Source organism: Mirounga leonina, unplaced genomic scaffold (genome assembly GCF_011800145.1).
Source record: "Mirounga leonina isolate KUSES-001 unplaced genomic scaffold, KU_Mleo_1.0 Mir_168, whole genome shotgun sequence".
Classification (NCBI taxonomy): Eukaryota; Metazoa; Chordata; class Mammalia; order Carnivora; family Phocidae; genus Mirounga; species Mirounga leonina.
The window spans coordinates 53,715,693-53,740,124 of NW_023270426.1; the positions used below are offsets into that span (position 1 = coordinate 53,715,693).

Consider the following 24,432-nt stretch of genomic DNA (forward strand, 5'->3'; position numbering starts at 1 on the left):
TGCATCCATGTTCATCAAGGATATTGGTCTGTAATTCTCCTTTTTGATGGGGTCTTTGTCTAGTTTTGGGATCAAGGTAATGGTGGCCTCATAAAACGAGTTTGGAAGTTTTCCTTCCATTTCTATTTTTTGGAACAGTTTCAGAAGAATAGGTATTAATTCTTCTTGAAATGTTTGGTAGAATTCCCCTGGGAAGCGATCTGGCCCTGGGCTTTTGTTTGTTGAGAGATTTTTGATGACTGCTTCAATTTCCTTAGTGGTTATAGGTCTGTTCAGGTTTTCTATTTTCCTGGTCAGTTTTGATAGTTGATACATCTCTAGGAATGCATCCATTTCTTCCAGATCATCTAATTTGCTGGCATATAGTTGCTCATAATATGTTCTTGTAATTGTATTTCTTTGGTGTTGGTTGTGATCTCTCCTCTTTCATTCATGATTTTATTTATTTGGCTCCTTTCTCTTTTCTTTTTGTTAAGTCTGGCCAGGGGTTTATCAATCTTATTAATTCTTTCAAAGAACCAGCTCCTAGTTTCATTGATCTGTTCTACTGTTCTTTTGGTTTCTATTTCATTGATTTCAGTTCTGATCTTTATTATTTCTCTTCTCCTGCTGGGTTTAGGCTTTATTTACTGTTCTTTCTCCAGCTCCTTTAGGTGTAGGGTTAGGTTGTGTATTTGAGACCTTTCTTGTTTCTTGAGAAAGGCTTGTATTGCTATATACTTTCCTCTTAGGAGCGCCTTTGCTGCATCCCAAAGATTTTGAACAGTTGTGTTTTCATTTTCATTTGTTTCCATGAATTTTGTTAATTCTTCTTCAATTTCTTGGTTGACCCATTCATTCTTTAGTAGGATGCTCTTTAGCCTCCATGTATTTGAGTTCTTTCTGACTTTCCTCTTGTGATTGAGTTCTAGTTTCAAAGCGTTGTTGTCTGAAAATATGTAGGGAATGATCCCAGTCTTTTGGTACCAGTTGAGACCTGATTTGTGACCTAGGATGTGACCTATTCTGGAGAATGTTCCACGGGCCCTAAAGAAGAATGTGTATTCTGTTGCTTTGGGATGGGATGTTCTGAATATATCTGTGAAGTCCATTTGGTCCAGTGTGTCATTTAAAGTCTTTATTTCCTTGGTGATCTTTTGCTTAGATAATCTGTCCATTTCAGTGAGGGGGGTGTTAAAGTCCCCCACTATTTTTGTATTGTTGTCGATGTGTTTCTTTACTTTTGTTATTAATTGGCTTATATAATTGGCTGCTCCCATGTTAAGGGCATAAATATTTACAATTGTTAGATCTTCTTGTTGGATAGACCCTTTAAGTATGATATGTGTCCTTCCTCATCTCTTATTATAGTCTTTGGTTTAAAATCTAATTTGTCTGATATAAGGATTGCCACCCCAGCTTTCTTTTGGTCTCCATTAGCATGGCAAATGGTTTTCCACCCCCTCACTTTCAATCTGGTGGTGTCTTTGGGTCTAAAATGAATCTCTTACAGACAGCATATTGATGGGTCTTGCTTTTTTATCCAATCCGATAGCCTGTGTCTTTTGATTGGGGCATTTAGCCCATTTACATTTGGGTAACTATTGAAAGATAAGAATTTAGTGCCATTGTATTACCTGTAAGTTGACTGTTACTATATATTGTCTGTGTTCCTTTCTGGTCTGTGTTACTTTTAGGCTCTCTCTTTGCTTAGAGGACGACCCCTTTCAATATTTCTTGTAGGGCTAGTTTCATGTTTTCAAATTCCTTTAGTTTTTTTTGTCCTGGAAGCTTTTTATCTCTCCTTCTATTTTCAATGACAGCCTAGCTGGATATAGTATTCTTGGCTGCATATTTTTCTCATTTAGTACTCTGAATATATCATGCCAGTCCTTTCTGGCCTGCCAGGTCTCTGTGGATAGGTCTGTTGCCAGTCTAATGTTTCTACCGTTATAGGGTACAGATCTCTTGTCCCGAGCTGCTTTCAGGATTTTCTCTTTGTCTCTGAGTCTCATAAGTTTTACTTTACTACAGACTTTACTTTACTACTTTTACTACTACTTTACTTTACTACTCTGCTGCACTCAGGCACCCCCGGTCTCTCTGTAGTAAAGTAAGTTTTACTTACTTTACTCATAAGTTTAGATGTTGGGTGTTGACCTATTTTTATTGATTTTGAGGGGGTTCTCTGTGCCTCCTGGATTTTGATGCCTGTTTCCTTCCCCAGATTAGGGAAGTTCTTTGCTATAATTTGCTCTGATATACTTTCTGCCCCTCTCTGTCTTTCTTCTTCTTCTGAGATCCCAATTATTCTAATATTGTTTCATCTTGTGGTATCACTTATCTCTCGAATTCTGCCCTCGTGATCCAGTTGTTTATCTCTCTTTTTCTCAGCTTCTTTATTTTCCATCATTTGATCTTCTATAGCACCAATTCTCTCTTCTGCCTCATTTATCCTAGCAGTTAGAGCCTCCTTTTTTGATTGCCCTCATTAATAGCCTTTTTGATTTTGACTTGGTTAGATTTTAGTTCTTTTATTTCTCCAGAAAGGGTTTCTCTAAAATCTTCCATGCTTTTTTCAAGCCCAGCTAGTATCTTTAAAATAGTCATTCTGAACTCTAATTCCGACATCTGTATTGATTAGGTCCCTGGCAGTCGGTACTGCCTCTTGTTCTTTTTTTTTTGAGGTGATTTTTTCCATCTTGTCATTATGTCCAGACGAGAACAGATGAATGAGAGAACAAAATGCTAACAGGGTAACAATGACCCCAGAAAAATATACACTAAACAAATCAGAAGAGACCTGAAACAGGGGGAAAAGAAAGGGAAAGAATGAAAAAAGAAAAAAAAAGAAAAAGTTTAAAAAAAAAGAATATGATCAAATATGATCAGGCTGGTGCATAGATCAGTGCCACACACTAGATTTTGGGTGTATTTGGGTCTGTTAGAAGAAACTGCCTCCCAAAATTTTTAAAGAAAGAAAAACTTATATATGTATAAAAATAAGGGTAAATAAGATGAAGGGATGGAATATGACTGTAAAGATGAAAATTATAAAAGATTTTTCGAAAGGAATTGATCAGATAAGAAGTTGGTTGAAAAAAGAAAGAAGAGGAATTTAAAAAAAGGGAGAGAATGTGATCAGGCAGGAGACTGGAACAAAGCCATACACTAGAGATTTAGGGTATCTTTTGGTCTGTTAGAAGAAACTGTATCCCAAAATTTTAAAGAGAGAACAACATATATATATCAAAAATAAGGTTAACTACAATGAAGGGATAGAATATGACTCTAAAAATGAAAAATAAAAAAGATTTTTTAAAAAGTGATTGATAAGATGTTGGTTGAAAAAGGGAAAAAGAAAAATTAAAAAAAAAAGATTAAAAAAATTAACTTTGAAAGAGTAAAGAATCATGGTAAAAAAGTCATGAATTCTATGTGCAGTATTCCCCTAGCGCTGGAGTTCTGCCGTTCAGCTGTTCTCATTGATCGGTAAACTTGGTCTTGGCTGGCTGTTCTTGCTGATCTTCTGGGGGAGGGGCCTGTTGCTGTGGTTCCCAAATGTCTTTGCCGGAGGCGGAATTGCCCCGCCCTTGCCGGGGTCTGGCTAAGTAATCTGCTCGGGTTTGCTCTTGGGAGCGTTTTTTCCCTGCAAGCTTTCCGTACAGCTTTGGAGGCCAAGAGTGAAAATGGTGGCCTCCCAGTCTCTGCTCCGGAGGAGCTGAGAACTCGGGGCCTGACTTCTCAGTGTGCCCCAGAGAAAAGCAATCACTCCCGTCTCCCTGGTCTCTGGCCGCACTCCGTGCTCCCCTGGCCTGTGACCGAGTGTTTCTATCTCTGGCACCCGACCCCGTGTGGAGTCTCCAAACCTAGCAGATCCCTGTGGTGAGCTCCAGCGCCACTCCTCCCAGGAGTGGAAGGTGAGTCTCCCCGGATCTGCCACTTGTTGGGTCTCTGCTGGAGGAGCAGTGGCCCGACTGTGCCCCGGATCACGGTTTATGGCAACCCCGAGCTGAGAGCCCGCTCCTCCTCTCTGTCTCTGCAGCTGGCTTCCCCACTCCAATACCTGGGAGCTCTGCTGCACTCAGGCACCCCCGGTCTCTCTGTGACCCCGTCGGTCCTGAGACCACACTGTCCCACGAGGGTTCCACGCCCCGCTTAGCTGCTGGAGCGACGTCCCTCAGTGGAGCCGACTTATAAAAATTCTGATTTTGTGCTCCGCTGCTCTGTCACTTGGCAGAAGTGGCCGACGGAGGCCCCCTCCCCCGTCGTCTATCTTCCTGAATATCGCCTCCGATTCACTTCTCCGCATACCTTCCAGAAAGTAGTCGCTTGTCTCTTCAGAGAGTTGCTGCTATTCCTTTCTTCAATCTCCTGTTGAGTTCATAGTTGTTCAGAATGGTTTGATCCTTATCTAGCTTAATTCCTGGGACCAGACGAAATTTAGGTCTCCTACTCCTCTGCCATCTTGCTCCTCCCCATATTGACTTTTAATTTTAATGGGATTTACAACATATAATCTACAAAATACTTCACCAGCGGGAGTTATCTAAGAATTAGTGATACTGGTCTTATTCCGTTAAAATGTTCTGTGTCAGCTAGAAGAGTTTCCTACTTACTATGGGTCAGCAAATGATTCAAATATTGATTCTGGATTACAGAAACTCCTCACTTCCATTCACTTTGGTTTGGTGCTAGAAGATGCTGAAAACTTTTCATTTATTCTCTGTAGAACTCGTAGAACCATAGATCATAGCTGCAGCTGTGGCTTCTTACATAAGCTTTGGAAATTAACATGTCTTGCTAGGGACCTGAAACTGACCTTGGGAGTTTTGAAGAGTGTAGCTAAGAGTCAGTGAGGAAAGCAAGCAGGCATGGCACCCTGGCAGCCCCTCTGGAAAATGATATCCTCATTCAGTATAATGATTTCCATAGATTGACCGTGAAGTAGCTCCACAGATAAGGTAAGGAAGGAAACTATTTATTATTTGGTTGTATTATTGTTTAACTTAATCCTCATGAGAACCTTGTCAAGAATTTCTTTTTTTAATCCTGCTTTTTGCCATAAGGAAAGGTTAAATAATGGGATATGCCCTTTTTCCTATTTCCCAGTGGTAAACTTTTGTGGCTGCAGATTCCCCAGAGGAGAACAGACAGTCCTCCCAGCCAAGAAGAGATAAAGTGCTCTCCAGACTCCCCCAAATTTCTGATTTCTCGCATAAGAATATCTTCATTCTTATTTGAGTAATGATTTGTTTACTCATTGTGTTGTAATGATTAGAATTGCTGGGTTAAATGGTAACTCCATTTTTAACTTTTTGAAGAACTGCTTGCCTGTTTTCCAGTGTGGCCACACCATTTTAAATTCTCACCAGCACTATATTAGGGTCCTGGTTCTTTCACATCCTTGCCAACACTTGTTTTTATCCGAGATTTTGATTACAGCCAAAAATATTTCATTGTGGTTTTAATTTTTATTTCTCTTATGGCTAGTGATGTTAAGGAACTTTTCATGTGCTTATTGGCCATTTGTATATTTTCTTGGAGAAATGTCTATTCAGTCGAGTTATAAAATGAGTAAGTCATGGGGATGTAACATATAGCATGGAAACCATAGTTAATAATTTATATTGCATATATGAATGTTGCTAAGAGAGTAAATATTAAAAGTTCTCATCACAAGAAAAAATATTAGTAATTATGTATAGTGATGGATGTTAACAAGACTTATTGTGGTGATCATTTTGCAATATATACAAATATTGAATCATTATGTTGTACACATGAAATGAATATAATTTATGTCAATTAAACCTCAATTAAAAGAAAAAAAGAAATGTCTAGGGGCACCTGGGTGGCTCAGTCTGTTAAGCATCTGCCTTTGGCTCAGGTCATGGTCCCAGGGTACTGGGATCGAGCCCCACATCGGGCTCCCTGCTCAGCGGAGAGCCTACTTCTCCCTCTCCCTCTGCTTGCAGCTCTGCCTACCTGTGCTCTCTCTCTATCTCTCTGTCAAGTAAATAAATAAAATCTTTTTTTTAAAGATTTTATTTATTTGACAGAGAGAGACACAGCGAGAGAGGGAACACAAGCAGGGGGAGTGGGAGAGGGAGAAGCAGGCTCCTCACGGAGCAGGGAGCCCGATGCAGGACTCGATCCCAGGACTCTGGGATCCTGACCTGAGCCGAAGGCAGACACTTAACGACTGAGCCACCCAGGCGCCCCAATAAATAAAATCTTAAAAGTAAAAAAAAAAGAAATGTCTATTCAGAACCTTTACCCATTTTTGTTTTGTTTTGTTTTTTTACCTTTACCCATTTTTAACTGGGGTGTCTTTTTGTTATTTAGTTGCAGGAGCTCTTTATATACTCTAGATTAAAGTGTCTTTTTGGAAGATTTGCACATTTTTTTCCCCAATTCCATGAGTTGTCTTTTTTACTTTCTCAGTAGGGTCCTTTGACACACAAAATTTTTGAATTTTAATGAAGTCCAATTTATCTCTGTTCTTTGGTTGTTTGTGCTTGTGGTGTCATATCTAAGAAAACACTGCCAAATCCCCAGTCATGAAGACTTGCTTCTGTGTTTTCTTCTATAAGTTTTATAAGTTTTAAGTTTTACTTTTCTTTTGATTGATTTTGAGTTAATTTTTGTATGTGGTATGAGTTAAGAGTCCAGATTCATTCTTTTGTATGTATAGACATCCAGTTGTCCCTGCACCACTTATTGAAAAGACTATTCTTTCTCCCATTTAATGGCCTTGGCATCTTTTTGAAAATCAACTGTTCATAGATATATGGGTTTGTTTCTGGACTTTCCATTCTATTCCATTGATCTATATGTCTCTACTTATGTTAGTCCCACATTGTCTTAAATACTGTTGCTTTGTAGTAAATTTTGAAATTGGAATGTATGAGACCTCTAACTGTGTTCTTTTTCAAAATTATTTTAGTTATTCTGGGCCCTTGAGTTCTCATATGAATTTTAAGATCAGCTTGTCGATTTCTACAAAGAGGCCAGCTGGGAGTCTGATAGGGGTTGCATTGAATCTTTAGATCAATTTGTGGCATATTGCCATCTTAACCATATTAAATCTTCAGATCCATGAATATGGGACATTTTTCCAATTCTTAAGACCTTCTTTAATTTCTTTCATCAGTGTTTTATAGCTTTTAGAGTATAAGTTTTACAGTACTTTTGTCAAATTTCATCCTAAATATTTTGTTCTTTTTTGATGCAAATGGAGTTTTCTTTATTTCTTTTTCTGATTGTTTGTGGGAAGTATATGGAAATGCAATTGATTTTTATATATTGGTCTTGTATCTTGTATCCTGCAACTCTGCCAAACTTGTTTATTAGTTCTAATAGCTCTTTAATGGCATGCTTAGATTTTCTCTATATATACCCTTGCATTTATAATCTTACCATAATAGTAGACTTGTCATGATATACATCCCTTGAAGCATGTGACATTTGCTCTAAGATTTTGATGTCAAGATCTTTTGGAATTCTGAACTGAAAGAGCTTCTTAGGAAATATAGTGGCCATTTACCTTTCAGCTGTGAAAAGTAAAAAGAAAAAAAAAAAGCCAAACTAGGCTGATTGTCCTGTGTTGACCCATAGCCATACCGTGCCTGTCAAATCAAATAACATGTTCAATCTCTTAGATATTTTGAAGACTCAGACACCCAGAAATATTTTAGAATTTCTTTCTCACTCTAATTAAAATCTTACTGCTTTGTCAGTGGGAAAGAAGGAGATATGACATCCTGAAAAACCATAAAAATACGTTTAAATTTTAAATTTTAGTGCGGTTTCCTATCTCTTTAAGCTCTTCAAATCGACATACATGAGATCTTGTATAATAACACATTGACAAATACATGGATTCCTTTCCTTATCTGACTTAGAGCATTTTAACTGACTCTAAGAGCCAACTGATGACAATTCTTTAGTAATTAATTGGAAGTTAAAAATTCAAAATTCTGTCTGTGCTCTAAGCCACATCATGCTTCTCCTTCAGCCTAAGACAAGTGAAAAATCTGAAAGGTGCTGATCTGTCCTTCCAGTCTCATTACCCCTAAATTGGGAATAATGCCAGGCTTGCACTCGAGATGGAATGAAGATAGGTTGGCAGCCCCTGAGGTTTTCTTGTCACTGTGAACAGAAGGGTGGTCTCTGTGCAGGTTGAAGGACCAAATCTTAGGGGAACTGACATGCTTTTGAATTATCTTCAAATGTTAGCCCTCAAAAGATTATATAGCAGTGTATGTTAGCTGTTAATCAAACATGTACAGCTGATGGATACTGTGATCCAGAGTATAATGAGCATTAGTCTTCAATGCTTTGATCGTGTGTACGTAGACACAAAAAAGAGCAAGAGTGAGAGAGGGCGAGAGAGAGAGAGAAAGGGAGAGAAAGAAAAGAAAAAATAAACATCCTTTGAAACTTAAAAGTCCAAAACTTCAAAGCTAATAATAATTATGCTGAATTGCTTTTATCATCAGGATATTTGCCATAAATGGTTTTATTATATCGGCATTTAGAAGCTCATGTCACATGACTACTTCCTGCTTACACACTGTAGCTACTTTTACATATATTTATTACTTATTATAACTTAAATAGCAAGGCAATGTGGTAACATTTTTAAATCCTGAACTTCCTTAAAGTGAAAAAAAAATCAGAGTTCTTTTTTCAGATGGATAAAGGGAATCATGATTAGCTTATAAGAACTTATTTTCAGACTGGACAGTTCATGATAGAAGGGTTATGAGCACAAATAAGCAGAAACAAACAATAAACATTTATCACACTACCCAGCAAATATACCCAGCCCAGAAAACTGTGATGGAATTTTGGCTTTGGCTACCTGTCCACTGAATCCAGGAGAGAATGGAGTAATTATGTATGTCCTGCCCCTGCCAATTCCCCTTTTCTCCTTGGTATTTACAGGGAATTGTCTGCAGGAAAGAAAGATCTTATCCTCGCTTTGCTCTAGAACCGGACTCTTAAATAGTTGTTCTGAGTTACTCCTGGGTATAAATTCTAGCTTTTGAACAGTGCAGGTCATTTTTAATGTTTGATTTATTTTCATCATTGTTTGCCATTTCAGTATGTGTCATTTTTTAGTCTGCCAAGAAGCCACTTTCCCATTTAGCAATCAGAAGTGTGGAAAAAAGAACACGCATGGTCCAATTTCCAGGGAGTCTTGTAGCAGTTAGTTGTCAAACAAAAGTATTTTTTTCCTTAATATTTCTGATGATGTTAATTCCCTTGATTAAAGTAAATTTAATTTGTGGAATGTCACCAGATATTAAAGTCTCACCAGCGGTGTCTTCCAGTTTCTTCTAGGATATCCCTAGAAAGTTGAAATAACAGGAATAATTCAAACCAATAACATTTAATTTGAGATTTTGGAAAAATATGCATTAAGATACCACATATATGTTTTTCAGATAAGTATGCAAATTATCCTATATCTGCAATCCTCTGTTCAGCATTATTATATCTCATGTGTGTACTAATGTGAGCATATATGTATACACCTCAATGAATTCTTACTTATGCTAACTTAAATTAACTTGACCTTTTATGTTAAGTAATTATATGTAAAACATTTTGTATATTTCTTTCCTGACATTTTATTTGTTCTCTTTAGAGAAAAATTAAGTATTCTCTCATAGGTAGATAACATTTACAAACATGTTCCAAATCTTTACTCTAGTTACCAATTTGATGATAAGTGTCTTATAGATGTAGCTACCTTGAAGAGGCTTCTTCTGGAACTTAGCAGACTCATTGTCAACTTGTAAAAGTAATGTCTACCATCCAGGAAGGCAACTATCCAGTAAATCTAAAGTACATTAAATGGCTCAGTTACAAGTATTCAGTGGTAGAAAGAGAACACAGCCTTGTCCTGTGCTAATAAAACGGGCATTTTATCTCACAAAAGGTTTTGCTTTCTCTCCCTCTCTAACGCAGTACTATGATTCAGAAGGAACTTTTATTACCTACATCAGAGGCAAAAAGGTGCCTTTAAGATACCTTTGGGGCAGGAACTTATACAACCTGACCAATTAAGTTGTGTTGTAGAGAAAGAAACTAAGCTAATGCACTGAGTTGCTTTGCTTGATTTCCCAGGTTTGCTTTCTCTTTCTCTTGATTCTTTGGTGCCTGATGTGCCCTTGACTCTGAACTTCAGACTTTATGTCTTGATGCATCCTGTTATGATCATTCATTTTTGGACCAAGGCTGGAGTTACATTATTGTTACTGGCCCAGACTTAGTATCTGTCTCATTTCATTCTGCTGCATTATAGTTTAGAACATATAATCTGACCTGTAAATAATTCCTGATTATGGATTTAAAAACTGAGAGTAGATCACTGGAAACATTGAAAATCTTAACATCTTGACTGCTTTATCATTGTAAAGTGGTCAGTGTTTAGCTTAAAATCTGCATTTTTTTTCCTGTGGTATCGATATGCTTTTTTTTCTGTGGGAAAGCTTTGTGCCTACCACTTATTATTGAGGAGAAAGCCTGCTTTTATCTGCTATTCCTTGGCTTACTTTTCTCAGAAAGATCTTCTTTTAAGAAATGAACCTCCATGTTCATTAAATACCATCTTAGATGCTTCATCGAGGTCCCTGCCTCTTCCCCGTCCCCTGTGCTCACTGGCAGGCTTTGATGCAACCCTAGGAGGCAATGGACTTCATATACCCTTTGCTTTGTACTCTAGCTTTTTGGCTCCTGCTTAATGCTGTTTGCTTACCTGGTCCACTTTGCTTCTATCTTAAGTAGGTTGACACGTAGGCAACCAGAAACTTAATAGCAAATTATACTTGCTATGGATTCATTGAGTTTGGAAAATGATTCCACGAAACAGGTCCATGGACTATTAATTAGTATTCTATGAGTAAAGGAGGCTTCTCTGGTCAGATGGCTTACAAATTTTAACTTCCTGTGGGAACTCTCAATAAATAAGCTATAATATTAAATGCTCTGAGAAGTCTTGCAGAAACCTGTCAGATCACTTGCATTTGTTTTCCAAATGCAGTTGTCCGTGGAACCTCTTTTCTATAGAATACCTACTCGCATCTAAAGGATCACCAGTTTTCTGTAGAAGACATTTTTGGGAATTATGTTCTTTGAACTTGGACCATAAATTAACAGTCTTTCTGATCCACATCTTCAACAATAAGCTTTTAATAGGTTAATTCTGATTTAAACAATAGGTCACCTATGTTTGTATTATGTTAGATAAAAGATATATAATGTCAAAGGATTATCTAATTAAAACCAGGCATCTAATGAATAAAAACAAAACAGGAGGTCATAGATGTCTTAGGAATCCAAGACACTTAGTAATACAAATTAGTTCAATTACTGCTGTGCATTACCTATTGACTTACCTTTTCTATTTTCTGGTTTGGGTTTCAGTATAAAATGCATGCTAGGATATTCTGGCATATTTTAGAAAAGTATAAGATGTCCTGGCCTTAATATTTTGAGGTTGATACATAGGATGGGCAAAGTTTGGATGTTTGACTCAATGCCAATTAAATCTTTTTTTTTTTAAATCTGAGTTGAATGAAACCCAATGGTGCTATCTTTTTCAATGTTTGTTTTTTTTTTTTTTAATTTTATTTTCAGTGTTTGAAAAGTTCCTACATATAAAGGAAAATAGGTGGCCTTGTGGATAATAGAATTTAATCAAATAAGTAAAATGATTATTTTATGGGTATTGGATAGATGGATGGAAATTATATCTTCCAAACAAATGAATTAAATAATTGACTGCAATATAGTCAGACTTAACAAGAGTTTCTATATAAAAATTCTATAAGTAGATCTTTATTGACTTAATAATAATAAGGGAATTCTCTTTTTAACCTACCAGCATCTTCTGAAACCTTTCTTTCCTCTAACACCCCAAATATGTTTGCTGTTTAAAAGAGGGGAAACCAGTTACCCATGAAATCCTGCTGTCATTCTTCTTCACTGGCCCTTTGGTCTGGCCACATTTGGAGAAGTTGATTTCCCCCCATATACAGACTGGCATTGCTGTTTGGAATAGCAGACTTCTACTCTCTCAATTCTATTTCTCTGCCTGCTTTGATTGGCTGATCACTCTTATTACTATAAAGGAGCAGTCATTTTGCCTCAAAATTGCAGTACATCACAGGGAACTAAGGCAACAGAAGGATATTCCAGCTGTAATAACAAATGCAAGTGTTCTACCTTGGAGGGAAACGGTTTGGCGTGCTGCCCTCTCTCACTCTTGCATTCCTTTGAAGTGCATGAGGCTGCTCAGGAGCACACAGTCTCTCTGTCTGCCTTGCCCCAGGTTGCTTTAAGCCAAATCCACAGGTGAGATGAATCAGCTCTTCTGGACCGCAGCTCCCCACAGCTCGGCTGCAGTCAGCTTTTTTGAATGTGCTGCTTGGGGAGGACGGAAGAAAAAGAGCACCTTGTTTCTTAACAAGAACTTGAAATGCCATTCACTTAGCAAGGATTATTGAAGATCTACTCCGTAAGTGGTACTGTGACCCTTATGCTTTTAAAATTTCTTAGGGAGGGAGATGGTGCAGGAATGCGGCTGGAACTTACGTTCTTACAGTGTATTTTGGATTTGAGGTTACTGTCCTTGCCAACCTACACAGTTAAGGACAAAAAGCGATTCCCACCGCCCCACCCCCCTTACTTTTTTTCAGTTAGGTAGAAGTCATTTTTCTCTCTCTTCAAATAGCTCTTATAGGGATTTGGCCTATTTTAGATTCATAGTGACCAAAGCTGACGTGTGTGATTTGGCCATTTTTCCCGCGATTAATTTTTCTTGTTTTATGAAGCTATTGCACACTCAGAGAGAGTAATGGCTCTATTCATTGTAAACAATCGCTTGTTACATCTGGCTTTAGTCAGGTGAAGAGCCGAATCGTGAGAGCTCTGGAGTCCCCTTGTCTAATAAATCATACAGTCAGAGACGGCCTCAGTGAGATGCAGCCGGGATGCGCGGCTGCAGTAATGGGCTATCAATATTTTCGCTTCCCCCTGCCTCATTTTCTCTCCCTCCTGCCTGCTGTATTTGCTTAGGTATTCTCTCACCCTGCCTCTGTCCTCGAGCCACTTGTGCTCTAATGTGAGAAGCATCGTTTAATTTGCATTGAATTTATTTACGCCCCTTGTTTCGTTAGCTCCCCACGTACCGATTCAACAAAGCATTTATTCTAGCATTTCCAGAATATTTTATTGTGACATGTTAAGTTATTGTGAACAGATTCTCTGCTAATTGGGCCTGGCGATGAACAAAGTAAACGTTCAGCCTTCCTTTGTTAATCAATAAGCAAATAGAAGAGTCTCTCAAACGTAGCTAGAGCCCCGGCTAGCGCTAGCGCGTATGATGTCTTTGTGAGACCTGGAAAAGGGCGCCCCCTTTGGGCAGACATATTGTGAGAGGTATGCACGCTGGGCAGAGGGAGGAGCAAACAAAAACGTGCCTCTTCCTCCAGGGGGACCTTGGTCTCTTGGGCCAGTTGGAGTGGGAGCGAACGTTAGGGGGCCTCCATGCACTCTCAGCCCCGGATGACGTTACAACCATGGAACCCATCTTGCTTCTGTCCCTTTGCATCTTCAAACCCTGGAGTTTTTCTTGTTTTGTTGTTTAATTTGATGGGAGTTCATCCATTTTGATGGTAGTGATAGGTGAGAAGGAGGGTTCGAGAGCTACTGTTGGATTTCAGGTGAAACGACGTGAAATAACCCGGGTGACATTTTAGTATAGTTTCCCTTTCCAGCCTGCTCTTTCACGGAAAAGAAAACTCGTTTCCCAGATGATAATCGAAAGACTCAATGGAGAAGGTGTGTTCATTTTAAAGAATTGATTGTAACTTTATTATCAAATGGTTGCTTCTGTTTACCCGTGGGCCATAGAAGCAGTCATTTGATATTAAAGTTAACGTATATGAACTTTTCTGGTATGTGTCACACTAATAGTGGCAAAATTGAGTCGCCATGCTGTTTACTGCTTTAAAGAACCAGAAGCTGGGCGCCTGGGTGGCTCAGTCGTTAGGTGTCTGCCTTCAGCTCTGGTCGTGGTCCTGGAGTCCTGGGATCGAGCCCAGCATCGGGCTCCCTGCTCCGCGGGGAGCCTGCTTCTCCCTCTCCCACTCCCCCTGCTTGTGTTCCCTCTCTCGCTGTGTTTCTCTCTGTCAAATAAATAAATAAAATCTTAAAAAGAAAGAAAAAGAAAGAAAGAAAGAAAGAAAGAAGAAAGAAAGAAAGAAAAAGAACCAGAAGCTGCTACCTTGCCATGAAAAAAGTATTATGTCCTTCTAGCCGCTCCCTCCACCCACCCACCCATAAAGTGGAGAGGAATGAATAGTAAAACTTAACGTTTGTTGTCGTGTTGTTTTCCCTCCTTATTTCAGGTGATGTGTTCCATATCACTGCTCCCGATAAATTTACCTTTGAAGAAGCTGAAGAAGAGTGTGAAAACCAGGACGCCCGGCTGGCGACAGTGGGGGAGCTCCACGCAGCTTGGAGGAATGGCTTTGACCAGTGCGATTACGGGTGGCTGTCGGACACCAGCGTTCGCCACCCTGTGACTGTGGCCAGGGCGCAGTGTGGAGGTGGTTTACTTGGGGTGAGAACCCTGTATCGTTTTGAGAACCAGACAGGCTTCCCTCCCCCTGATAGCAGATTTGATGCCTACTGCTTTAAACGTAAGTGTTTGAGACCTTTTTAAAAATTACAGATTTAAAAAAAAAATACTTCGAAGACATGCCTTGGTGTTCACCTAGTGGTGGGAATGGATTCCATGTCTTGCAGTGTATGCACAGAACGCAAGCAGTTCAGTGACTTTCAAAAGCTAGTAAACGGAACAGCAGCGATATGGTTAAAACAACAGGAAGTTTGACAGATGTTTTTTAGAGGTGATGAGGAAATGTCAAGTTAAGGTCTTAACTATGCTCCATTGCACCTAGAACCACAGAACATAGTTCTGATTCTTTGTTTTTGTTTTGTTTTGTTTAACATTAATTGCAGTCCTTAATGTAATTAGATTGTTGGTGCTGTAATGTTGAGGCCAGCTGTGGCTGAGGTGAATCCTTGAATTCTGCTTATTTTGTCTTTGTTTGGTATGTCTTTCTTTGAAATGGCGGAGAATTCAAATTTCAGTAATTGCAGGTGAGTACTTGGAACAGATATGGATAATCATAACATTCAATTAATACCCTACAGGAAACCATGCTATAAATAAGTATCTCCTTTCATCTTATTTTAATTCAAGTAATGGAAATATGTGCCTTCTAATCACTAATTCTCTAGTACCATATCGAAGTACAGTCTATGTTCTTTGAAAGGTGTAATGTAGGCTATCCTCAGTTAGGTTTGCTATTTAAAATTGATCTTAAGTGACATCTCTCCACATTCATGATATAATTGCTTAAATTTTTCAGATGTCCTTAAATTATTTTAGCAGTAGTAGTCACATGATAGAGTATCATGCTCGTAGGATGCTTGATCAAACAAGCGAGTAATCCAGAGTCTCACTGTGATTTTTACTGAAGGGTCTGTATTGTTGTGACAGCTAAACAAAGATTTCCTAGCATTTGGGGTGAGTATGTTCAAAGTAGAGCCATGTTATATTGAAATAGAGTAAAGGGTTTTACTAAGTTTCCAATATATCTTATTTTAGTAATACATAACTGAAATGAATAGAAAATATTATGGAATTGGTTTCTAAACTGAAGTGCACAGACATTCTTTATCAACCAAACAGTCACCGCTAGGGTGTCCGAGTAGAAGAGCCATTAGCGCTGTGGAGAGGCGTGATCTCACACGCCGTGGCCTCCCCGCTGAGCTGCCTCTGCCCACATCTCCTCCTACAGACTCGGCTTTCCGAGTGTGAGAGCCATGTGTTGAGTGTCAGGGCAATACAGGCTGGCCATAAAAAGTCACTTGAAAATACTGACTTTTGTTCCTAGGCCCTGAAGCAGCAGAAAAGTTCTTCCTTACTTATTTTCAGGAAAAGAAACAACAATAAAGAGGAAAGCCTATCTCTAAAAGTAGAAAGATAGACATTCTTTTAACAGTGACTTTCAAGTAGTTGAAGCTCTAAAATCAGTTTTTCATTAAGTGACTATGATTAAGAACTGAAATCAGATTGGTGTTGGGGGGCAGGGTTAGGGAGGTTTAATTAGGGAAGGAGTGGAATTATCCAACTGGACTACCTTGCTCAATTGGATTTTCTTGTGCTTGATAAAACTGGCAAGAGAGCACTTTTAAACAACACTTTTTTTTTTCTCCCTGAGGGTAAAACTTAAACCGAAGGCTGTCTGTAGACACAGAGAATTCATCCTGATGTGTTTTAAATTATTTATTTAAATGAGGAATTCACATGAACGCATGAAATGACAAGATACTTAGTTTCAAATACAGTAACCACCTACTAAAAATCTATATAAAATCTGAGAAAAGTTTGAAAGTTTAGGTCCAGTTTTTTCTAATTCATCTGAATCGATAGAACTTGGAAATATATAACTTGCAAATATCATGGTTCAAATTTTGAGTTTTTTCCAAACCAAAGTGTAATCTAAACTAATCCAAATCTAATCTAAGGGTTAGAGTCTTGTTTATTTCTTCCCTAAAGCCTATTATATTTAAAATGCATTCAGCATCTAAAAGATTTAGAAGGCTTAGTCATAACATAAAAATCTTTCTTAAATCAAACACAGTGCCAACAGCTTCCCCAAATTTCTTAATTCATTTTTCAAGGATTCTTTTAATGTATACATTTTAACGAATTTTAAAAATATTCTCAAAATGACTTGACTGCTACTCACTTATCCCACACAGTTGAGCGGTGGCTAAATACTTAGGGTGAAGTGTATGAGTTGTGACCTCAGCAAGAGTTCCGAAAGCGATTTCAGAGATGTACCGCTGGTTGGTTAAGTAGAGGAATTTAGAAATTTAACCATATTTCTCTTGCTTGCTTTTTACCAAATGTAGAAGGGGTTTTTAAAGCCACCTCTTGGTGAATGAACAATACCAAACCTCACTGTGCTCTAATTCTCTTTTCCTTCTACCGTCACTGAATAGAATATTAACAATGGCTGATGACAAGCATAATTAGAATCTATTCATGTCAAGTAGATTTGAAAAACAAGGAAATTAGTACATTTGTGAAATGAAATTTTCCTGTGTATTTTCCTGTGATGATTAAACTAAATTGTGCACTTTTGATATTTCTTTGACCTCAGAGTTAAGCAAGTTCTGTGATAGAGAGTTAGGACTTTGAAAAATCACCCATACATCCCCAAATTTAAGTCAGTCAAAGCCACTCAAGACTCATGATAATCTCTCACGTTATGTTGTTATTAATGATCTCCAAGACAGGGAGATAGAACATGTTTCCTAGAAAACCCATTCTCATATCCTTTTACCATTTGGTCAGATAGTTTTTCTAATTATCTAAATTCATTGCATTGGACTTTAAGCCCATTTTTCCTTTTTAAGTTGGAGACCAAACTCTAAATAACAGCCATTTCTATTATTGAACACAGTTGTTCAGTTGTCTCTCAGCATCTTCCTCAACTGACCTAATTTTCTTGTTTTGAAATTTTAATTTCTAAGTGTCTGGTCATCTATGGGATCTAGCTTTGAACCCTCATTTTTTTCTATCCCTCTGTTTGATTAAGCTAGGAACTAGAATTGTGGCTTAGAGAAGGCTAAATAAGTTCCCACCACTTCATTTGCTACACTTCTTACATATTTGTTCACTTTTAAAGTCGGCCTGCCCTTCTAACCTATGGTGTGCTTATGATCCTTTTTGTCCCCTCAACTATAATCTGACTGTAGGCACCAAAACTAATACTTCCCTAAATGGCATTCTAAATATGTTTTCTGTTTTTTGAATTTCAATCTGTTCGCATTCAATCACTCGTAAAACTTTTTAAAAAGAGTTTGAATTCTTATGCCATTGTTCCAGCCTTTATTCTATTTACCGATGAAGTCCGAATCAACTTATTGAATATCTACTCTATTTGTGAATTCTCATGTTTACAGTTATTTATGTGGAAAACATTTTAATGTAGAAGAACTAATTTGAAATTAGTCACTTTCATATAATGTAGGCAGTATGGGTGTGCATTAAATCTACTATCATGCTGCTAAATAGGATCTTTATATCTTACTGGGAAAATCTGCCTCGTGTCTTATAACAGAAGCACAGAGAAGAGAGTCCATAGGACATAAAATACCATAAGTACAGTGATGCAAAACATCTGTGCGGCAGACAGCTGCAAAGGTTGGAATGGGACTTTTGTGGGAAAAGAAATATGCTGATTTCTGTTGGCTTCCTTAATAATGAAGCTAAAGGGACACTGGTAGGTTTCCAATTCAGAAATTTCTCCATGTGAATTCTTCTGGAAGGACACTTCGGGAATAACTTGGAGTTGCATTTTCACCTTTGTAATAGCCACCATTAATATAGTAACATTTATTCTTAAGATATCTCTTTGGAGATATTTGTGGTTTTTAAAATTATTTCCTCTTTTTGGAATGGTTGAAACAATGATCAGATATTCTGAGTTATGACGGAAATCAGCTGTTAAGTTGACGAAAAAGCCCCCCAGCCCCAAAGGAAGTCTGAGGTTTTCCATTCCAAATAGTAGAATTAATTAACTTAATTATAAGCAGACTTTTAAACAGAACTCTAAAATTATCGAAAACCCTTGTTTTTGAAAACAAAGTCACATACATCCTGGCTTTGTAAGGGAGAGTCTCTTAGACACAGTGCTGTCACTTTACTATGCTCCAGGACTAGACGAAGGCAACACCAGTGGTACAGTAATAATGGGCATTGATGTACAATTTAGTTTTTAAAATCTGAATCCTTTATTTTTATAACACTATAAAAGTATTTTCATAGCATTGTAAGAAGTTGCTAGCCCAGAACTTGGGTTGGAACATGGGACAGCCTGATCCACAGGACTTCTGTTTGGCCCTAATGCCATATCATCTCCTTTTAAGTTAATTTCGTCAGCCACAGAAATACTCAGAGGAAAAAAGCAAAATTAGCTATTTTGCTGTTCTTAACAATAATATGATTATTTTTTCTCTAATATGCAGTGTGTAAGTGACTATGTTATGTTTCCATGGGAACTTTCTCTGTATGTACATTTTACTATTTCCCCAAAGAAAGCTGTTAGAAGACGAAGATGATATTTGGCCATGAAATGAGGTAATAGTTATGGAATTTCAGAGGATAGAGAATTGAATTAAAAGAGAGATCATCAACCATGCTTTGGCTCCTTAAGTTCATGTCAATCAAAATAGACCAAATCTTCTTCCAGGAAGTGAATATAGAAAAGGATTTTCTTATGAGGAGAAAAAAAATTATTTAATGTTTTTGAAGAATCCAATTATTTTTTGTTTAGTTTTGTTCCAGCATAAAATAGTAATAGGTAAATAGTGACAGACTTTGGAGAATATTTAAATGTTACCATAATGTAAATGGCCACCAAGTTTTCATTCTAAAATTAGTGAATCTGGGCTTCAGAATGGTCTGGGAATGACCACAGCCAATAACAGCTCATCCCAGACAAAAATAAAGAACCTGTTACAACTCAAGTCTGATTTACAACAAAATCGCATCATTTTATCCTCAAAGTATTTTGATAGGCTTTAGTTTTTAGAGCAGTTATAGGTTTTAGAGCAGTTAGATTTCCTGTGTACGCCTGCCCCCTCTCATGCACAGCCTCCCGCATTATCAGCATTGCCCACCAAAGCGGTACATTTGTTACAACTGATGAGCACACATGGACATACCATGATCAAAATTCATAGTACATAAAGGTTCATCCTTTGTGCTGGACATTCTGTGGGTTTGGACAAATACATAACGACATATATTTATGATTCTTGTATCATACACAGCAGTTTCACTGCCCTAATATCATTAAGTTTTGACAGAATAGATGGAGTTCAAAGATAGCCAGTTTAGTTTTCCAAGGACTCCTGTTTTGGGATTATTGAGAGTTAGACAGAGATATTACAGATACTACAGATGTGACAACTCTCATCAGGGAGAACAGGCATTCCCCGTACAGCTAGTTTTAAGTCATACTGGATGTGGCGAGAGAATGACTACAGGTTTCCTTAGAACAGTTCCTTCTGAGTTTAGTGGTGACTAGTTGTTGGTTTTTGAAAATCCGATTTTTTCGTAAGAAACAAAATCTTTGCATGCTAGGTTGCTGCATTTTCCCTATGTTGAAAGGGAATTTTGTCTGTAACATTGTCACTTTTATACTCAATTTAAATTTCTTTAAAAAGGAGAGGCCATTCTCTGTAAATCTGGAGGCATTATAATGTAGCATTTTATGATGACATGTTCCTTTTTATTGCCTGAGCCCATTCTTTCTGATGCTCAGAGTTGTTTCCAGTGATTTGTAATTACAGACCTAAAATATATCATGTGGGTACTTTACTCATGTTTTACTTTTGCGTTTCATGCTAAAGTAAGCCTGGAACCAAGACCCTTATAAGAGTTACAAACATAGTGTGTAGAACAGAGCTAAACGTAGAACTATCACAAATGCCAAGCAGCCTCTGCCAGAAATGTCTTACTGTTTATTAGAAACCCAAGGCTACACTACAGAGTTGAAATGAAGGTGAAGACAAATGTCCCAACACCTGGACTCAAGTGAAGGGTGGTATTAAAAAGTTTAATATCCTGTTTTTATGAAACCCTCCGCATTATGGACAATGTAATAGTTCATATGTAACTCAGGTACATTTGATGTGGCTTTTTTGTTGTTTTGCAATCTGAGGCACTCCCTCTCCCCTGAGACACAGCACAGCTTGAGAAGGAGGGAGAAAGCTAGAGGCGGGGGACAGAAGAAGCCTTCAGAATAGTATCACCACGTTTTTCTACTAGGCCCCAAGTTGCTGCTGTCATTTCTGATACGTAAGCTGTCTATTGTTTCCAAACTCTGAGTTTATATGGTTTTGGACTTCTCCTTGTCTTAAAACTACAAAATATTCATTTTCCTTAACCGAAAGCAGTCATTCATCCTTATGGGTGAAAGCAGTGATAAACCTTACAATGTAAAACAAGTGATGAGTTTGTGACTATGAAATGTTCGATTGTCTGCCCTTGAGTTAATATAATTACAGTTTCTAGATACCTTCATCACAAAACACTTCTGGGTAACCCCAAAATACACAGCAGCACTTCACAATACTGGACGTACAACTTTTTATTAGTGACTTATCTAATCAACTCTTTGAAATTATTTTTCTAGCTGAACAGAATATATCAGAGGCTACAACCATCGCACTGAATATCCTTGCAGAAACTGCATCATCCAGTCTTTCTGAAGAACTACAAATGGTACCCAACAGAACCACACCAATCATCCCTCTAATCACCGAATTACCTATCATTACAACAAGGTCCCCTCCTGTGGGAAATATAGTCAATTTTGAGCAGAAAACCACAGTTCAGGGTCAAGCTATCACACACAGATTAGCCACTGACTCATCCACACCTGCTGGGAGTACCATGAAGCCTTGGGAGATGGACTACTACTCACCTGCTTTAGAACCACTTGGAAGGCCAGACATACCTGAAATTCAGAAAGAAGTACCCCAAAGTACAACTGTCATCTCCCATCATGCTACTGATTCATGGGATGGTGTCAGGGAAGACCTACAAACCCAAGAATCAGTTACACAGATTGAACAAATAGAAGTGGGTCCCTTGGTAACATCTATGGAAATCTCAAAGCACATTCCTTCCAGGGAATTGTCCGTAACAGAAACACCATTTGTGTCTATGACAATGACCCTGGAATCCAAAACTGAAAAGAAAACAGTAAGCACTATTTCTGAATCTCTGACCACAAGCCGCTATGGATTCACCTTGGGAGAAGATGACAGTGAAGACAGAACATTTACAGTTAGATCTGCTCAGAGCACCTTGGTCTTTAGCCAAATACCTGAAGTCGTTACAGTGTCAAAGACTTCAGAAGACACTGCCTCCACTCCGCTAGAGGACAGGGAGCCAGTCTCAGCATCTACAATTCTTTCACCTGTAACTATGCCTGACAGTGATGGATCATCCACAGACAACTGGGAAGAGAAACAAACTAATGGAAGAATAACTGAAGATTTTTTTGGCCAATATATGTCCACCACATCTTTCCCGTCACAGCATCATACAGAAGTAGAATTGTTTCCTTATTCTGGTGATAAAAGATTAGTCGAGGGAATGCCCACAGTTATTTATCCCTCTCCACAAACAGAAATGGCAGAAGGAAGAGAGAGAACAGAAACACTAAGTCCAGAGATGAGAACAGATACTTATATTGATGATGAGATACAGGAAAAGATCACCAAAGATCCATTTATAGGAAAAATAGAGGAGGAAGGCTTCTCTGGAATGAAGTTCTCTACAGCTTCCTCAGAGGAAATTCATCTTACAGAGTCTTCAGTGGAAATGACCAGATCTTTCGATTCCCCAACACTGACAACAACAAAACTAAGTGTAGTGCCAACAGAGGCAAGAGATGTGGAGGAAGACTCTGTGACAACACCGGCTGAATTAGAAACAGACAGCTATCCAGATACTACAAAGTATGATGAGGGTATTACAACAGTGCATTTGAGCCACAGCACTTTAACTGCGGAGGTGGTCACTGTATCAAAATGGTCCTGGGATGAAGATAATACAACAGCGAAGCCTTTAGGGTCCACAGAAGATGCAGGCCCTCCAAAATTACCCCCTGCCTTACTCACCACTACAGAAGTGAGTGGGAAGGATAAAGAAATCCCAAGTTTCACTGAAGATGAAGGAGATGAATTTACTCTTATCCCAGATAGTACTCAAAAGCCACTAGAAGAGTTTACTGAGGAAGACACAACAGACCATGGGAAATTCACAGTTGGATTTCAGCCAACTACATTAATTGGTATTGCAGAAAGGCCGACTTTGAGAGAGTCTACAACTGAGGAAAGAGTTCCACCTATCACAAGCGTGGAAGGCCAAGTTGTTTATGCAACCACAGAAGGAAGTGCTTTGGATGAAGGAGAAGATATGGATGTCTCTAAGCCGGTATCCACTGTCCCCCAATATGCAGACACTTCAGACGTGGAAGGATTGGCATTTGTTAATTATAGTAGCACCCAAGAACCTCCTGCTTATGTAGACAGCTCCCATACCGTTCCTCTTTCTGTAATTCCCAAGACAGAATTGGGAGTATTGATACCTTCTGTTCCACCAGAAGGTGAAGTTCTAGGTGGACCCTCTCAAGACATACACGTCATTAATCAGACTCGCCTCGAAGCAACGATTTCCTCTGAAACTGTAAGAACAACAACAGAAATTACACGGGGACCAGGTCAGGAAGAACTCCCTTGGAAAGAATCAACCGCAGAGAAACCAGTTCCTACTCTCAGTTCTACAGCTGCCACGGCTGAGGAGGCAGCAACACCTGTGGGTAAACAAGAACGTGACGGGCCACCATATACAGTCTCTGAAGACAAGTTGGTGACAGCTTCTGAGAGAGTCCCAGTTGTCGAAACAACTCGAATTGGAAAAATTGAGCACAGTATGCCTTATCCACCTGGTGCTGTCACGGAGCACAGAGCAAAAACAGATGAAGTGGTCACACCAAGCATGGGGCCAACAGTGTCTTTGAGTCCAGAGCCTGAAGAGAAGTATGAGACAGAAAGTGCTAGTCCAGGGGTATTTGTATCACCTTTCAGCACCCATGTTACCCAGCTTATAGAGGAAACCACTCCTGAGAAAAGAGAGAAAACATCCCTAGACTATACTGATGTAGGCTCAGGTTTATTCGAAAAGCCCACAGCGACAGAACTCCCAGAATTTTCAACAGTTAAAGCCACAGTTCCAAGTGATATCACTGCTGCCTTCAGTTCAGTAGAAAGACTCCACACAACCTCAGCATCCAAGCCATCCTCAGTACCCACTGAGAAACCACCTCTCATTGACAGGGAGCCTGGAGAAGACACAACGCGTGACATGGTAATCATCGGAGAGTCAACATCTCGTGTTCCTCCCACTACCCTGGAGGATGTTCTGGAGAAGGAGACAGAAACTGATATTGACAGAGAGTATTTCACAATTTCAAGTACTCCCTCCCCTACGCAGCCAGCAAGACCGCCCACTGTGGAAGGCAAAGAGGCCGGCAGACCTCAGGCAATTGCCACTCCAGAACCCCCAGCAGGGACAAAATTCCACCCTGACATTAATGTTTTTATTATTGAGGTCAGAGAAAACAAGACAGGTAAGTCTTTGCTTTCTAGACATGTCAGTCAAGGCAATCAGCATTTTATCTTGAAAATTACTTTTGGAAAAAAAAAATCAACGTACCAAATGCTGCCATTAGAAGATAACTGGAGTGTGAAAAAAATTCTGTATTTTAGCTTCAT

At 38.7% G+C, this 24,432-nt stretch overlaps 1 protein-coding gene across 4 annotated transcripts in view; it reads left to right on the forward strand.

Moving 5' to 3' along the window:
* VCAN (versican) overlaps positions 1 to 24,432 on the forward strand; it is a 146,428-nt gene that overhangs the window by 61,586 nt on the left and 60,410 nt on the right. For 3 of the 4 annotated variants that reach the window (XM_035014783.1, XM_035014785.1, XM_035014784.1), the window contains one exon: positions 14,406 to 14,699. In XM_035014783.1, coding sequence (XP_034870674.1) covers positions 14,406 to 14,699 — 294 coding nt within the window. Of the gene's footprint in view, positions 1 to 14,405; positions 14,700 to 21,281; positions 24,288 to 24,432 lie in introns of all 4 variants that reach the window. The other variant, XM_035014786.1, reaches the window with a different exon arrangement.